Below are 17,473 nucleotides of genomic sequence, written 5' to 3' on the forward strand. Positions count from 1 at the left end.
AGCTGACACCCGTGGGGAGCATGCTCCTTGCAAATGCCCTGCACATTGGTGAGAGACCTGGGAGGGGGACCAAGGGAGCTGGCCAGTCTCCAGAGCCTGCTGAGGAGACACATGTGGTGACACCAGTTTTCGGTAAGAGCCTGGGAGAGGAAGAACTAAACGGAAATTCCAGCAAGCTAAGGAAATGCTCCATAGGGCTGGGACTTCAGAGGCATTTTCTATTGTATCATTGAGCACACAGCTAAACCATGCAGCTGTACTTGAAGGCCTTTGCTCAGTGGCCATCCTCACCTTCCCACCTTGGGCTGGGCTGGGGAAGGGTGAAGATTACCCCGTGCACAGATGGTTTCACCAGGAGATGGGCCCAGGGCATTGTAAAAGGGGAGACTGCTGATAAGAGCAGAACTGCCTTGTTGGTGCACTTGGGCTTCATCTCCATATTCCCCCTGGATGCTTCCAGATATCACAGGCTCTACATCCCTTTATGTGATACTGGGGTGCCAAGTTAGCTCTGAAGAACAGGTCACCTCCAGAACAACAAAAACAGCTCCAGCATCCTGGCTGAAGGGGCTCTAATTTGCCTCAGCTACTGCTCTTCCAACAGCTGAACCTGTATGCCAGCATTGACATAGCCCAGAGCTGGCTGTGGGATTGCTGAAGGCTGTGTTTTGCAGGGCAGAACTATGGACCTGTCCCCATGTCCCCACGTTCCCACCTTGGCAAAAAAGCTACCTCATAGAGCAGAGGTGCAGGCTGCCAATCACAGGACCAGCCACAAGACTGTTGCTGTAAGAAAGAAGACCTTCAGCATGGGAGGCTGGCAGAAACTTGCCACCAGAGAGTTCAGAACCCAGCACTTTCAAGTCCTGGTCTTTGCTTTTCTCCATTGCTAGAGGCAGCACCTGAGCTGTGTGCCAGGGAAAGGACACAGCCAGGATGAGAAGCTCCAGGAACAGAGCACTTAACATAGTGTCAAAAGCTGAGCATGCAACCAAGGGGGGTCTGTACATCCATCCTGAGCTGCAGGAGGAACAAGTATCAGCACAGGAGTGCTGGGACACACAGGAGTGCTCTCTTCATGGAGCAGCACATGAGTGGCTGCTGGATGCTCCCTGGAGCTGAAGCAAAGAAAGAAAAAGCGTTTCTGCCACCACACAGCTGTGACAGCCTGGGCAGAGTTCTCTGGTGTCTCTGTCCTCTTGGACAAACAGCTCTCAAAGCCCTGCCTCTGTTTATCCTGCCAGCTAACACATAGGTGCTAGTTATGGGTCCTCCTGGAACCTATCTCTCCACGCCATCTGTGTTCCCCTGACAGATGAAAGCAGAGGCAATACACCCTGTGGGTTTAGCCCTATTGCATCTCTCTCGGGCAGTGTTGGATTTGAAGCTGCTGCTGCTCCACCCTTCACCTTTACACTCTGCTTTGCCTCAGTGGTGTTTCCTCTGTATGCTTGCTGGGCTGGAAGGTGCTATAGAGAGATGCTCTTCACTGTCCCCTCTCCACATCTGTCCCAACGCCACTCCAGATGCTGTCACAACCATCACCACGCACAACAGGAGAAGCTCAAAAACTGATAACGAGGGGGTCAAGGGATGTTTCACATCCACTTTGTGGCCACAAGGGGTATGCCTGGAGCTGCATCTGAGTAATGAACTCTCTGGTAATCCAGCTGTGTATTAGCAATGACCAACCTAGTGACACCCTCACTGTCACCATGACAAGGGATGTTCAGTGCCATTAAGGTGTCACATTCACATCTGGTACACTGTTTGCTTGTGTTTTCACCACAACACAACTCTCAGGCATGGCTCAGGTGTTCAGATGCGCCTGGCACTGATCCCAGCAGTGATACAGAGCTAGTCTGTCCCATCCTGTGTGGCTTCCAGCCACATCTGATTGTCTAGTTTATTAACACAGTAGCTGGGAAGTTGTTTGTACAAGAATAAGTGAGCAGCAGTGAGTGTGGTGTCAGGGTCCTTACTCAGGGAAATGCTGGAGGCTGGAGGAGACCTCCGCCTCCTTCTCAGACTGTCAAAGTGGTGTCATTTCTTACTGAGGTTTTTCCTACCATCATCCTGAAATCCTGATGGATTCCAGCACCCACGGTCTTCTCCTGGACAAACTGTTAAGACACAGACTGGATGGCAGCCTGTCACAAGTGGGTCCCCCAGGAATCGATACTGGAATCATCTCCTTATCACCCTTTTTACCATGGTCTGTAGAAAATGTGTATTTTTCAGAGGTCCATGTCTATGAGTGCATGGGTTCCCTCTCCCCCCCCAGGGATGCTTGGAGGCCTCTTCCCAAGGGACAGCCACTATCCTGGAGGACCACAAGGTGACAGAAATGCCACTGACCTTCTTCCCCTCCTTGGTGTGATGCATGCCAAGAACTGACCTCTGGGTCATCACTCACCCTCTCTTCTCTGCTGTATACCTCATCCCAGTGCCTCTCCCTTGACATTTCTTTCTGTTGAGAAGCACTCCTATCTGTCTCCTCCTTTTGATATCCAAGCAGTCCCTGAAGCAATGGGGAGCAGGGTGGCTGGTGTCCTTCTGCCCCTCTGGGTGCCACCCCTCTCATTTTGCAAGTGGTGGCTCCAAATTAGGGTGCTGCTTGGCTATGGGGAGGGAATAAGAACAAGGAGACAAGGTCAACCTGGTGGTGTTTAGAGCAGAGACAAGTGTGTAAGCATGGCCAGTGAGGGGATGCTGCCCATCACACTTTCCCGGCTGGCACTGTGTCACCCCACCTCCCACTCAGTGCTGGGGCAGGGGATGGAGCTGCCCCCTCTGCATGTGATGCTGAAGCCTCAGAGGCTTACAGCAGTAAGCTGTAATGCATTCTTACATGCATTCCCATGGGCAGGAAACTACACCCAAGGATTTGCATTCCTCAAGAAAGTGAAAATGCCTCAAATGTGAGAACAAAGTGGTTAAACTACAGTGAAAGGCTTTGCTATGGAAATGCAGATCTGTGTTTCCTGGGCTGGTGACTCCTGGTGGGCTTCAGCAGCCAGTGCTCAACCTTTGCTCTCACTGGCATCTCCTTGGCAGATACCAGCAACTGAAATCAAAGCCCCACCACCAGCAGGTCAGGAACAAGCCCCTTTCAGGAAACAGGTAAATAAAGGATAATTTAATATCCAGGAATGGAAATGACTCAGGGAGGTTAAAATGCACAGAAGAGGAGGAGGACAAGGAGGGTCCTGGCCACTTTCTGATGGTGACAAGGCTTTGTTACAAGTATGCACATTGTTCCTCATATTTCCTACCTTCCCCTTACAGTACGGTTTGTCCGTGCTGCCTGTTCAGCACACAGAGGCATCCAGCCTCACTGCCTCCATGCCCAGCTCCATGGTGACAGCTTCTCAAAGACTGGGCAAGTCTCAGGGCTGTCTCTGCCACAAGGAATTGGGTTTGGTGCTGCTGAGTGGCTGCTGGAGCTGGAGACAGCAGTGGGGACAGCCAGGAGGGTGAAGCTGAGGCACTGCAGAAGATATAAGTGCACACACTGATGGTGTTACATTCATGAATCCATGATATCCCATGTATGAGCAGCACCCCGGGGGTTCCTCTCCTCAGATTCCTGAGAAAGAGCTTTGTGAATGCACCCATGGCATCATCTCCCTGTGTATCTGATTTATGGACAACTGCAGCAAAAATCCCTTGCTGGAGAGCGGGGACGTCCCCTGGATTACCAAGGTGCCAGTTTTGGGACATCCCATCTGGGATAGGCAGTCCTGCCCTGCCCCAGGAGAAGAGGAAGGTACCCAGGACAGGGAAGATCAGGCCTGGCACCTCATGGGGTGTCTCCAGGACTGGAGTGTGTGGCTGGAATACTTGGTGGAGAGGAAGTGACCAGGAATTGTTTTTGTTCCCTGCTCATGGGGATGCAGCATCCTCCCACTGTGCACCCTGCTCCTTTAAGCAGTACAGGAAAGGTATTTGTGTGATTCATTGATCTCCAGCTCTCCTTTCCACCTAGTTGCACTTGGAATTGGGAGCCTGGGAGAGAAGCGGGTAGCTGGAGGGAGCTTTAGAGGGCAAATCACCATGGAGTGGCTGGAGAACTCAGCAGTGGGGCACCTTCACCACCATAACCATCATCCCGGGAGATGCACTGCAACCTCCTGTCCATTACAGGCATCTCCAGCTGCCTCCAGCTCCCTGGTTATCCAGGCTCAGCACAGCCCAGGCATCTTGCAAGCTCCTGAGGACGACAGCCGAGGTGATCTCATGCTGTGAATATTCTCTTGGCTCATTCCTCACACTCCAACGCCTCACTGATAAGGCTCTGTGGTGAGGTCAGTGGGAGTGATTTACATTGCGGAGCTGTGTGTCACCCGGGGAGCCTGGGACACTGGCACCTGCGCTCCCCGCTGCTCCCAAGGATCCAGCCCAAGCCAAGTCCTTGTCCCACCGCACAGCCTTGGCTGGGCTTTTCCCCCATACACTCCCACCTGAGCAAAGGGTCACCACTGCTGCCTGTGGGTCCAGCACCACCATGGGGGTGCCAGCTGCTATTTCACTTCTTCTGGGAGGAAAATTAAGAGGTCCAGGCTTTTCTTACCTTCAGCATTAGAAAGAAAAAGAGGAAACTCTTCAGATCACTTTCCAAGGGAGTGTTATCAGCCCAGGAGGGGTTTCCTGCTGCCAAAAATAAAGCAGTATTAAGATAGGAACGGAAGCAGGACGACACAGGCACAGATAGGCCGGTGGATGAGCTGGGGGAGCTGGGCTGGCTCCCCTGTGAAAGATCAGGGCACAGACACAGCCAGGGGCTGGGCTGCTGCTGGGATTTATTTCTTGGGGTGGTACATCTGTCAGTCCATCCATCCGTCCATTCGCATGCGCCCGCTGCTGGGCATGGGTTGGTGTTTCCAGACTCAGCGTGTGCTTGGGGACACAGGGACAAGAGCTGTGCCCTCCTCTCTGCCCTGCAAAGGGGTAGACCCTCACTGGGGTTTTGAGGTCTCCCCCACACCCACAGGGCCAGTGCAGATTTCAGAGTGCAGACTCCAAAACTCCAGCCGGGTGGATTTGCATGTCACTAGTGAAACTGGGCTGAAAAACTTGTTTCTTTTTTGTTGTTTGATGAGCTCCCTTGCACTAAGAACAGGCTCAGGACCTGCCTGGGTGGGGATGCTCTTAGGCTTTGTCAATCCTGAATCCAGATTGACCACTCCATGGCTGCGTCCTTCGTCTCTGGGTCTGTAACGTGGAGCACCTTTTCCTTCAAGCTCTGAAGCTCTTCCCCTGCACCATGTCTGCACCGCCCCCCCCCCCCCCCCCCCCCTCCCCCGCCTCTCTGTGTGTTACCTGCTACACGTTGGGGATTTTCATTTTCTTTTTTCCCAATCTTTGGAAGGAAACACAGAGGGAGAGAGCTGCCCTTTGTCTGCTACCACATCCCATGGCTTCTGGGGAGCTTGGGGTAGCCTGGGGGTGATCCCACAGTGGAATGAAGCTGTATCCAGCAGCAGAAGCAGCAAAGCAAGGAGACGAGGCTGAAGATCACCGCATGTGCCCGCTCCCCTCCTCCCCCCCGGACCTGTCTTCTGGGTCTGTGCTGATAAGGAGCTGTGAGTTTCCTTGCAAAAGAATGGGAGCTTAATGTCCCGGAGCTAATTAGCAATTTTCCCTGCACCTGCCTCTCGGCCACCACCACCTCCCCTCCAGCCATCTGCTGCCTTGGGGCCTCGCAGGCAGCCACAGGTTTAGGCTCTGCACCAGCAGCCTTGGGCACTGGGGGCCGAAATGAGGCTTGTGTTTCTCTGCTTCGGGGTTGGGGGCTCTCGGGGTCTCCCCAAAGATGAGCTCCTTGGTGCTGAAAGGGGGAAAAGGGATTTGGTCCCTGATGGCTTCCTCCTTGTCCACCAGCACAGTGGGTGGACAAGCTCTGCTGTGATCCTGTGGCCGCGCTGCAAATGGCATCTGATGGAATAGGGAAACTGAGGCTGGCAGAGGGGCAGGGGATGCCCAAAGGCTCTGAACCCAGTACTAGATGGGCTGGGATGGCTGCGCCTGCAGCAAGCTGACATCCCCCCTGCAGGGGATGTGAGGAGGGGGGGCATGAGGAGACAAGGCATGAGGGCAGAGCAGATGGGGCCGGCAGATTTTTGTGGGGCCAGGTTGGTCCTGCAGACAATGCTGTGACACTTTGAGCTGCGATTAAATGGGAAGATTTATGCTCTGGGACAGCTGGCAGGCAGAGCTGCTGAACCCCCCATACCAGCAGCTGCAAACCTCCTGCGTGCATGTAGCATGCACCAGATCCCAGCCCACTTCTGCACTGTGTATGCTTTCAGCCCAGAAACCACCCGTGTCCTGTGCTGCGTCCCCAGCAGCATGAGCAGCAGGTCGAGGGAAGGGATTCTCCCCCTCTACTGTGCTCTACTGAGACCCCCCTGCGGTCCTACATCCAGCTCTGGGGGCAACAACACAAGAGGGACATGGAGCTGTTGAAGCGAGTCCAGAGGAGGCCACAGAGATGCTGTGAGGGCTGGAGCAGCTCTGCCCTGGAGACAGGCTGAGAGAGCTGGACTGGTTCAGCCTGGAGAAGAGAACTTAGAGCAGGTTCTAGTGACTAAAGGGGCTAAAAGAAACCTGGAGAGGGGCTTTGGACAAAGGCAGGTAGTGACAGAACAAGGGGAATGTCTTTAAGCTGGCAGAGGGGAGGTTGAAATGAGACATTAGGAAGAAGGTCTTTACTGTGAGGGTGCTGAGGTGCTGGCACAGGGTGCCCAGAGAAGCTGTGGCTGCCCCATCCCTGGCAGTACTCAAGGCCAGGTTGGACACAGGGGCTTGGGGCACCCTGTTCTAGTGTGAGGTGTCCCTGCCTGTGACAAGGGGTTGGAACTGGATGAGCTTTAAGGTCCCTTCCAACCCAAACCAGTCTGTCAGTCTATGATCTGCCCCAGGCCCCCTGCACACCTGCAAGCGCCTGTGGCACCCCGTGGGCCCTTGCACACCCCGGGCACGACCTCCGTGTCCCCGTTCGTGCCCGTGTCCATGCCCCCCCTGCCGGCAGCAGCCCCGGCGTGACGGGGAGGGGCAGTGCGGAGCGGGGCGGGTCCGTCCCTGCATTCCGGGCATAGCAGCGCTCGGGCCGGCCCCCGCTGCCGGCGGGACGCTTAGTCCCGTCGCCGCGCTCCCTGGGCAGCACCGCCACCGCCCCGCTCCGCCATGCCCCGGTAAGTGCCGCCCCGGAGGGGCTCCCAGCGGCGCTGGGGACCGAGACCTCCGTGGGGGCCGGCTCGGCTCTCCCTGGGCGCGGGGCGGGGGGTTTGCGGTTGGTGGTTGTTGCGAGCCGCCCCATGGCTACGTGCCCGCTCCCCCGGGGCCGCCTTGTCCCCCGTTCCCTGGGCCCGGAGGCAGCCCCGGTCCCTGCGGGAGGTACCGGGTCCGTGGGGAGCCAGCACAGACTCGCAGCCCGTACAAAGCCCCGACCCCTGGCGTCAGCCCCGGTCATGGGTGCGATGAGAGTGCTAGTGCTCAGCCATCGCAGTGGGTTGAGCTCCCTCCACCATCACAGCGTCCTGCCCGTCCGGCAAGTCCCAGCCAGGCTCCCAGTGTGCTAAGCGGGATTCCTGGAAAACAAAACCCTGTTGATCAGCACTGCATCCTGCCCATGCTGGTTCTTTATCCATTATCCCCTCTTTCCTCCATGCAGGTGTCTCGGTGTGGCTGGTGGCTGCTAAAGGACCCCCGGGGACACCCTTGTCGGGTGGGAAACGTGGCTTTGCCGACGGCGCGGGCGGAGATGAGGACGGCAGAGGACTCGAACGGGACGGTCCTGCACCGCCTGATCCAGGAGCAGCTGCGCTATGGGAACCTCACGGAGAACCGCACTCTGCTGGCCATCCAGCAGCAGGCCCTGCGCGGCGGTGGCACCGGCAGCCCGCGCTCCTCCCTAGAGAGCCTCAGCGCCGAGGAGAGCCAAATGGTGCAGCAGTCCACGCGGCAGGAGCCCCAGGGCCAGGAGCATCACTCCGACCACATCTACTTGGAGAATAGTGTCTATCGGCTCTCCCAGCCCCAGCACAAGGGCGAGGAGCTTCCGACCTATGAGGAGGCCAAGGCACATTCCCAGTACTATGCCTCTCAGCGGGGTGGGCAGCAGCATGGAGGGGCCAGCACAGGGATTCGGGGTGAAAACAGCCCACGTGGAGCTGAGAGCAGCAGCACCGGACGCCCCGATGAGGGGCTGAAGGACCTGAAGCATGGCCATGTGCGGTCACTGAGTGAGCGGCTGATGCGGCTGTCGCTGGAGAGGAGCGGGGCCAACACACAGAGCCCCATCAGCGCCTCACACAGCTATCCCCAGCTCTCCCGTCACCACCAGCTGGCTGCCCTGCAAGGGCAGCACCCTGAGGGGCCAGAGCCAAGGGGACCCCCTCCAGAGTATCCCTACATCATCCCTTCCCAGGACACTTACTTGGCTGAACGCCGACCCTGCTCCCAGGAAGGTCCTGGATTTCAGCATCCCGAAATCAGGTAACCTGCAGCTCCCAGGCCCTGCTTTTGGGGTCCCCACTGGGTGCCTCTCAGCTGTGGTGTCCCAGGAGCAGGGATGGATGCTTAGGAGATATGGAATGCAGAGAGCAGTGGGGATCCTGGGGCAGCCATTGCCAAACCTCTTGTCCTTGTGGGATCAGATCTGGCTCAGCCTATGGGGTCTGCAGGAACCATTCCCCTCCCCAGTTTCCCCCAGCACAGTTGGGTTTTTCCAACTGGTGATGAAAATCCTACTGCCTATGCAGACCCAGCCCCCTCCCCATGCACTGGGAGGAATTTGGGGTTAATTTAGGAGCTGGAATCAGCTCAGGAAATGGCTAAATGTGGAACAGGCATGGGGCGGGGTGGAAGGCAAATGCTCTCCCTATTCCATGGAAACCTATCCTGTGGCCCTGAGATGGGGATGTCCACATATCACTGGTTTGCTGCCGCTGCCATGGGACTGCTGCTGAGCTAAGCCTGGGCTAGTGCTGGGTGGTTTATGGAGGTTATGAGCAGTGCTGGGCAGCTCTCCCCCTTCACTTGGGCAGCTTGACACCTCCAGCAAAGCCTCAAGTTGTCTGCAAGAGGGTCATGGAAAGGTCTGAGGGGTGGGAGGGGAGGGGGAGAGGTCCAGGAGGGCTGGAAGCAACTTTTTTCAGTGTGAAAAACTATGGGAAGAAGGGAATTGGAGGCTTGATGGGAGGATGCACACTGCTGCCAGCCCGCTGGCCTATCCAGGCAGAGAGCAACAGCATCTCCAGCAGGAAAACCTTCTCCTTCCAGGGAACAAAGAGGGGAAGGGTAGCTGTGAGGAAGATGTATTTATTCTTTCTCGCTCCTATATCATCCTGCAGGAATGCAGGCCCTTGGCGGGTAGCCCGAGCAGAGCGGGGCCACACCATGCTCAGCCGCTTTGCTTGGGGTATTCAAGGCGGCCACGGGATGTTGAGGAACTCGGAGTGGTCATACAAGGGGCAGCCAGGCTGGCCCTGCTCCTCTGAATATAGAGAATGTGTTCATAGTTTGGTGTTGAGGAGCCATGCCAGGAGCCCTTGCTTTGCCTAGAAAACAGAGGAAAGGAGCAGTGCTGCTGGATTCCAAGGTGCATCCTTTGTTGAGTTCTTGTTCATCTGCAGCATCCCCAGCAATAGGGTAGGCCTGGGGGGCTGGGAGCCCATCCTGACCCACCAGCCAGGAGTTGGCAGGTCAAGGCATCCCTGAAAGATGGGGTTTATTTCCTGTGCTTGAGTTAGAAAGCAAATGCTTCCAACAACTAAAAAGCAGGATACAGAGCCTCCCTCCTCTTTTGCGGGAGCTGGAGTCATCAGCATCTGTTTGGGTTTGGAGCAATCAGTGGGACCCTGGGAATGTGGTCAGCTCTCCCACTCTTGCCAAATCCCACTGAGTATCCTTCTCCCCCTCTGCAGGGTGCTGTCCACCCATGTCCCCACCGCTTTCCTGCCGCTGCCAGGCACTCTGTGCCCAGGCACACTGGGTGCTGCTGGTGTGGAGGCACTAGTGAATGCCCAGGCGGTCTCAACCAGCAACCGCCTGGCCCGAGTAGATGCGGTCCTCCGGGACAACGAGAGGCTCCAGCGGGACAATGAGAAGTTGCGTCGGGAGCTGGAGAGCTGCTCCGAGAAGGCGAGCCGCATCCAGAAGGTGAGCAGCCACAACATCATTCCCTTCGCCTCCCCAGCTCTCTGCCTTAGATGGGGGGATGCTCAACCAGCTGCTGTGAAAATTCACTCCCTTTAGTGTTTTAATCCCTTCTTCTCCTCCCTTCTGGTGGCTCGTTTCTCCCTGAGCAGCTGTGTTTCAGCAGCATGGCAGCCGGGACTGGGGAGAAGGAGCCCATTCTCCAGTGACCCACTCCCTCTGCATGTCCCCCCCATCCCTGGCCACCACAGAAAGTCCTTTGTGTGGTTGTGCACAAGGGGCGGCTGTTCCCTGCCGGCTGCGCTACAGCAGAGCCAAAACCTGTGGAAGGGACTCCTTTGCAAGGAGAAAAGGCAGAAAATACCAGTTTTTCCCTCAAAATATGTGCTGGGGGCCAGGCCAAGTGGGGGTCCCATGGGTGTGCTTGGTTTAGGCTGAGTGACCAGGGTGAGCTTTGGCCAGCATCTCCCTTTCCTTTCCTCATTCCACGCGTATCTAACCCTGGCCTGTCCATTCCTCTGCCCCAGCTGGAGAGTGAGATCCAACGCATCTCAGAGGATTATGAAAACCTCGTCAAGGCCTCTTCCAAGCGGGAAGCCTTGGAGAAAGCCATGAGGAACAAGAGAGATGGTGAGATGCGGCGGCTCCAGGACTTCAACCGGGATCTGAAAGGTGAGGGATCCTCTGTGTCCCCATCCCTGTGAGTGTTCTCTGCCCCTAGCCTTCCCCCCCCCCCCCCCGAGTGTTTCCAGGCTTCTCCCACTTCCTCTGTCCAAACTCTTGTATTTAAATCTGAATTGGGTTTAATTTCCTTTGGACTAGAGCGGTTGGAGTCGGCAAATAAGCAGCTGGCCAGCAAGACCCAGGAAAGCCATGACAGCAACCAGGGCAGCATGGCAAAGCTTCTGGCACAAAGTAAGTCCCATGGGATGCCCGTCCTTGTCTGTCTTCCCGTGACATCCGTGAGCACAATGGAGGGGCTCCTTTTTGGCTGGAGGAGAAGACGGGTGTTGGGCAGCAGCTCTCACCCTTCCCTGGGGAGGATAGAGCAGCTCTTGGCCTGAACTGAGCCATTAATCCCAGCCGGCCGGCTGGCAGCGTGACCCACATTCCCTGCATTCCTGCTGCTGTGCTGGCTCTTCCAGCACCAAGCCAGCACTCCCATCCTGCAGCCTGGCCGTTTTCTCACTCCTCCCTCCTCCATGCTGCAGCTATGGCCTTATTTTTGGGAAAATATACCTAAATCCATTATTTTAGCACAGAAACATGGTGTTAGTGTTATGGGGGAGGAATTGCATTCCCTTCTTTAAGGTGGCTGCATTCACTCTGGGCAGCTTTTATCCTTCATGAGGCAAAATTTGAGCTGAGGGTGTTGAGAGAAGAGAAGCTCCCCATGACCCAGCTTCAGTGTTCACTTGCAGTCTAGAAACCAACTGTGTCCTGGGCTGCATCCCCAGCAGCATGACCAGAAGGTTGATGGAGGGGATTCTCTCCTCTGCTCTGCTCTGGTGAGACCCCTCCTGCAGTCCTGCGTCCAGTTCTGGGGCTTGTCAGCCTGTAAAAGAGAAGGCTTTGGGAGACCTTAGAGCAGCTCCCAGTGCCTGAAGGAGCTACAACAAACCTGGAGAGGGGCTTTCAACAAGGGCTTGTAGGGACAGGACAGGGGGGAATGGCTTTAAAGTGACAGAGGGGAGACTGAGATGAGACATTAGGAAGAAGCTCTTCTCTGTGAGGGTGCTGAGGCTCTGGCACAGGGTGCCCAGAGAAGCTGTGGCTGCCCCGTCCCTGGCAGTGCTCAAGGACAGGTTGGACAGGGCTTGGAGCAACCTGGTCCAGTGGAAGGTGTCCCTGCCTGTGGCAGAGGTTGGAACTGGATGAACTTTAATCCCTTCTAACCCAAACCAGTCTGTGATTCTATGATTTCTATGGAATGGAGACTGTCTACCCCTGTGGCTTGGGTCCCTCTGATCCCCATATATGTTGTGTGCTGTGGGAGGGATGGCACAGCCAGGTTTTATGGAGCAAAGAGCTCCAGTTTGAGGGTGGTTAATCCTCCTTCCCTGACACTTGGGTGTTCTCTTACAGGCTATGAGCATCAGCAGGAGAAGGAGAAGCTGGAGCGGGAGGTATCCCTGCTGCGCAGTGCCAACGAGGACCAGCGTCGGAGGGCAGAGCTGCTGGAGCAGGCGCTGGGCAGTGCCCAGGCACGGGCAGCCAAGGCAGAGGCTGAGCTGCGGAAGAAACGTGCCTACGTGGAGAAGGTGGAGCGGCTGCAGGCAGCCCTGGGACAGCTCCAGGCCGCCTGTGAGAAGCGGGAGCAACTGGAGCTGCGGCTCCGCACCCGCCTGGAGCAGGAGCTGAAGATGCTGCGGGCTCAGCAGGTGGGTGCCGGTGCTGCTGGCAACCTGTGGCGTGTGCTGCATCCCCCAGCACCTCCCCATCCTCTGCTGGGTTTTGACTGTCCTTTCTTTGCTGCAGAGGCAGGCAGGTGCTGCGGGTGCAGGGACGCCAGAGCTGAGTGCCCACACACTCTCGGAGCAGCTGAGGGAGAAGGAGGAGAAGATCCTGGCCCTGGAGGCAGACATGACCAAATGGGAGCAGAAATACCTGGAGGAGTGCACCATGCGGCAGTTTGCCATGGATGCTGCGGCCACTGCAGCCGCCCAGAGGGACACCACCCTCATCAGCCAGTCCCCGCGGCACTCCCCCAACAGCAGCTTCAATGAGGACCTCCTCCTGGCCAGCCACAAGCACCAGGAGATGGAGAACAGGTAGTCCCACCTTGCTGGAGGTATTTTCCTCCAACAAGCTTGTGCTGTGGTCCGGTTGGGCAGTGCCTGCATTCTTCTCTTTTCCTTCCACCTCCTCACCCAAATTGTGCCTCTTTTCCTCTCCAGGTTAAAAGCCCTTCATGCCCAAATCCTAGAGAAGGATGCTGTCATCAAGGTCCTGCAGCAGCGCTCGCGGAGAGACCCCAGCAAAGCTCTCCAGGGCTCCCTGCGACCAGCGAAATCTGTGCCCTCCATCTTTGCTGCCTCAGCGGCCCCAAGCTGGCCAGGGGCTGGCCAGAGTGACCGGCTGGCTGAAAGCAGCTCTCACAGCAGCAGCACAGGTAAATGGAGACACATCCCTGCTCCCTGCCATCACTCAGCAGCATGGAATTGCCTGCAATTTCCCCTGCACACTTGGAAGTAGAGAGCTTGGGGAGTGGGGGCTTTTTCATTGAGCTGTAGGAGCTCACAATCCTTATTGGTGTCTCCTCCGGCAGGCAAAGCCACCAGCGAAGGAGCAGCAGCGCCTGCTGCCCTGCCGCTGCCGTCCCACTCAAAGCACGGCAGCAAGGATGGCAGCACACAGACGGATGGGGTGGCTGAGAGCAGCAGCCAGGGCGAGGGCACCGAGCGCCCAGCTGCTCTGATGGGTGAGTGCCCCAGGGATGGTGTGGAGGAGAGTCAAGGGTGCATGTGGGCTTAGCATCAGGAGATGGGCTCTGCACAAGAATCAGGGATTTTCCTTTTAAGGCATTTTAAAGGACCCAGTTTAGTCTGGTGGGTTTGAATCCATGCAGTTGCTTATAGAATCCCAGACTGGTTTGGGTTGGAAGGAACCTTTAAGTTCAGCCAGTTCCAACCCCCTGCCACAGGCAGGGACACTTTCCACTAGACCAGGTTGCTCCAAGCCCCTGTGTCCAACCTGGCCTTGAACACTGCCAGAGATGGAGCAGCCACAGCTTCTCTGGGCACCCTGTGCCAGTGCCTCAGCACCCTCACAGGGAAGAATTTCTGTGTAAAATCTCATCTCAACCTCCCCTCTGTCAGGTTAAAGCCATTTCCCCTTGTTCTGTCACTACCTGCCCTTGTCAAAAGACCCTCTCCAGATTTCTTGTTCACTCCTTTATGCACTGGGAGCTGCTCTAAGGTCTCCCCAGAGCCTTCTGTTCTCCAGGCTGAACCAGCCCAGGTCTCTCAGCCTGTTGCTGTTTTATTTTCATGATGCAGTAGCTTTCCCTTGAACCCCTTGCAGGGAGGCTGAACCTGCAGTACACTTGTTGCCAGCCCTTTGGTGGGGTGGGCACTAATGCTCTTTGCCTCTCTTCCAGTTCTCACCTTCTTTCTTTGCAGAGAGCTTGGCTGATGTCAGAGCCCCTGACCTGTCTGACATGGTGGAGATCCTGATTTAAGGCCATCCATGGACTGCACACTGGCCCCTCTCCCCCCTGCCTGTACTGCATCGGGGTGGCAGAGCCTGCAGGAGGGAGGACCGAGCCTGGAGCTCAGTGGTGTCCCTGTGCCTGGTCTCAGCACATGGGCCATGGTCCCCACTCAGCACCCACAGGGGTCTCCAGCTGCGCAGGGCGTGCTGGAGCCCAAGGACCCTGCAGTGGCTGAGGGGGCTCGTGAACACACCGGGGTTTTGGACAACAGGAGCAACCTATTTGTTGTTCCAGCCTGAAGCAGGGGGCTTCTTTTCATATCCTCCCTCAGCTCTGTTTCCATCCCAGCTCCATCCCCATCCCACCTCTGGGTCTTGGCAATTCACATCCACCCAAGTGCTTGGCCTCCAACTGGAAAATCCCTCTCTGTTCACCCAAACTGTATCCATAAGCTCATGTCTTTGCTCAAGGCCAGAGCCAGGAGGGATCCTCTGGGGTCCCATCAACTGCCCAGACTGTGGCCAAGCCAAAAGCCAGGAGCCCCAGCCTCCACCACCTGCAGCCATCACCTTGCGTCCTGCCTCTGGGTTGTTATTGTGGGCCAGTGAGGGGTTTGGGATTGGGTGGTGCCAGAGCAAAAGAGAAAATGATGATGGAGGGAATGAAATGTGGAGGAGAAATCCCCTGGAAACTGGAGGTGGAACGCTCAGAGGGAGCTGAGGATGGCTGATGGCATTGGCCCTATTATGGCATCATCCGCTGGCTATTGGCAGCTGGCTTCTGCCTGTAGCCATTGCTGATGCTTCCTTCTCTCCTCTGAGCTCAGATACCTCCCGTCTTGCCCTTCATCTATATATATATATGTTCTTTCTCTCCGTCTTTCTCTTTCTTTCTTCCACTATGTGTGTGCATTTGCTGGACAACTGCATTTTTTATTATCTCCCAGACATGTATCAAACGTGTTCGGTTCTCATGCGTTGTTTACAAAGTGGAAAACAAATGAACAAAAGTTATGAAAGAGGAAAAAACCTCCCCACAAGTTAATATATTTTATATTAATATTGGTGTTTCTTTGTAAGTATTGTTTGTTTTTGTGCTGTGAACTTTTGTTTTTCCTGCCAAAGACGATGAGTTCTTGTTTGTGCGTTTTAAGTTATCTTGAGTATTTAAACGTAAACCTGGCTGTTTCGATGTGCTGCCCTATACCGAGATTGCTGTAGCATTCCACTTGGTATAACAGTATTTTAATAAAAAAAACAAATATTGACCCATGGGTGCTCTTATTTTCCCCCCATGTAATGGGGCAAGACAGAGCCCGTGGAAGGGGCCTAGGATGGGTGAACTGGCTGAAACTTTGGTCCTCCTAAGCTTCCTTGATGGCCACATCTTCAGCCACAGCTGGACCTGGTCTCCAAGCTCTCCCCTGGCTTTTGTCAGCCACCTCCAAGTCCTTCCCACTCTGCCTGGCTCTTTGCTCTTGTGGAAGACCAGAAATTCTAGTGTTTGGGCCTTACAACTTCCACATCATGCTGCTCCCCAGCCTTTCCCCTCCGAGCTTTTTGTTTGCTGCTGTCGTTTGACTTTGGTTTTAGTAGGCGTTGCATTGATGCTTCCCAGCGAGCATCCCTGGGGACTCTGCTTTGGCTGCTCTGGTGCTGGCAGCCCAGCTGGAGCCATCACCAGCCAGACTGGGGCTTTTCCTTTTGGACATCACTTGGCATTTACTGGCAGGTCATTTCTTTTTTTATCCTGCTGTCCTGAGGACCAGGAGATCTTGTGTAAGACTGTAATGGGCTTTAGCTTGGATTAATGCAGAACAACAGTGTAAAGAGCCAGCTTTGCTGCCAACTCCTTCCTGGAGGGTGGCTAAGGACTGTTGAGGATCACTGGTCTTGGTGGGACCATGATGGTGAACACCAGCTTGGCTCTACAGTTCCAGGAACCTGGAAGAGCTGTGCCTGGAAACTTGGTGTTTCCTCTGGCTGTGGGGCAGGTCTCCATCCTTAGAGAGACTCAGAGGAATGGGAAGTGTGGAGCCCAGTTCCTCCTTCCACCCATGGTTTCCTCTGGATTTTGCTAGCAGGGAGACAAGCTGCCCCCCAGCTCCATGCACAGCATATGTCTGAAGGGGATCCTTCTGCACTCCCAGTGATGGAGGAGACAATGTGGGAAGCTCACAGGGAGCTGCTGCTCCTTGGGAATGTGTTGAGAAGGGGTCCTGGTGGCCCCCATCCAGGGATAATACCTGCCCTGCCTCCCCCAGCTCCTGCTGCCCTGGAGCTGCAGGCAGCCGCCCAGGAAGACTTGCAGCATTCCTGGCATACCACAGCTCTCACGCCCCACACTATTTACCCGAATCCGGATGCCGAGCAAGCCTTGCAGCAGCTATGGCTGTTTGCAGGAAGTTTTCCATGTCCAGGGATCAGGGGAACAGGCTCCTCTTAAGGGTTTTCCCCACCATTCCGCCATCCTCCATCCTGCACATCACCCTATGGACCCCTATTTCCAAGGCTTTCACAGTCCCCAGGAGCCAAAAGATGAGGGAGCACAGCACTGTACAAGCAAAGCATCAGAGAAGCATAACAAGAATATGGGAAGGTGAAGGAAAATCCTATCTGTGAATATGATAATAGGACCGTGGGGGGAGGATGTCTGATCTCCTGCTATGCCCCTATGGATACAGCAGCAGTTTCGGTAGGGTTGCTTTTCAGCCAGAGCAACAGTCTGATGGAGCTCCGCACCTTGGTGCAAGAAAGGCTGGTGTGGCATATGTTATCACCTGCTTTATCGCTCTGTCATCACAGGCATTTCCCTCCACCCTTTCCACACCATCTCACTGGGTTTCACCATCAGCATTGCTTTGTCCCACGTGGCTCCTGCTGAAGCCAAGACATGTCCTTGTCACCACAGCACAGCTGAAATACCTTATGGGAGCCAAACCTCCTGTTCCTGTTCCTGCTCCCATTCCTACTTTTGTGATCGCTGTGTCCTTGATACTTGTGTCCCAGCACCCCTGTGTCCTTGCCTCTGCACCCAGGGAGTCCAGAGGAGGCCACAGAGATGCTGTGAGGGCTGGAGTAGCTCTGCCCTGGAGACAGGCTGAGAGAGCTGGGCTGGTTCAGCCTGGAGATGAGAAAGCTCCTTAAGGGGAGACCTTAG

General features: G+C 55.7%; 1 protein-coding gene across 1 annotated transcript; it reads left to right on the top strand.

Annotated features, from left to right (window-relative positions):
• The first annotated feature begins 7,104 nt into the window (after positions 1 to 7,104).
• On the top strand, positions 7,105 to 15,383 carry AMOTL2 (angiomotin like 2). The gene is made up of 10 exons (XM_005143104.3): positions 7,105 to 7,196; positions 7,676 to 8,499; positions 9,930 to 10,164; positions 10,689 to 10,833; positions 10,984 to 11,076; positions 12,247 to 12,542; positions 12,640 to 12,932; positions 13,059 to 13,273; positions 13,430 to 13,582; positions 14,283 to 15,383. The coding sequence occupies exons 2-10, from the start codon at positions 7,766 to 7,768 to the stop codon at positions 14,339 to 14,341; spliced, it is 2,223 nt and encodes a 740-aa protein (XP_005143161.1). The 5' UTR covers positions 7,105 to 7,196; positions 7,676 to 7,765; the 3' UTR covers positions 14,342 to 15,383.
• Positions 15,384 to 17,473: the final 2,090 nt, after the last annotated feature.

Source organism: Melopsittacus undulatus, chromosome 6 (assembly GCF_012275295.1).
Source record: "Melopsittacus undulatus isolate bMelUnd1 chromosome 6, bMelUnd1.mat.Z, whole genome shotgun sequence".
Lineage (NCBI taxonomy): Eukaryota > Metazoa > Chordata > Aves > Psittaciformes > Psittaculidae > Melopsittacus > Melopsittacus undulatus.

Coding starts and splice junctions, on each gene's coding strand:
- AMOTL2 (XM_005143104.3), top strand. CDS start 7,766: ATGAGGACGGCAGAGGACTCGAACGGGACGGTCCTGCACCGCCTGATC. Junction 8,500..9,929: donor TTTCAGCATCCCGAAATCAG/GTAACCTGCAGC, acceptor CCCCCTCTGCAG/GGTGCTGTCCACCCATGTCC. Junction 11,077..12,246: donor GGCAAAGCTTCTGGCACAAA/GTAAGTCCCATG, acceptor GTTCTCTTACAG/GCTATGAGCATCAGCAGGAG.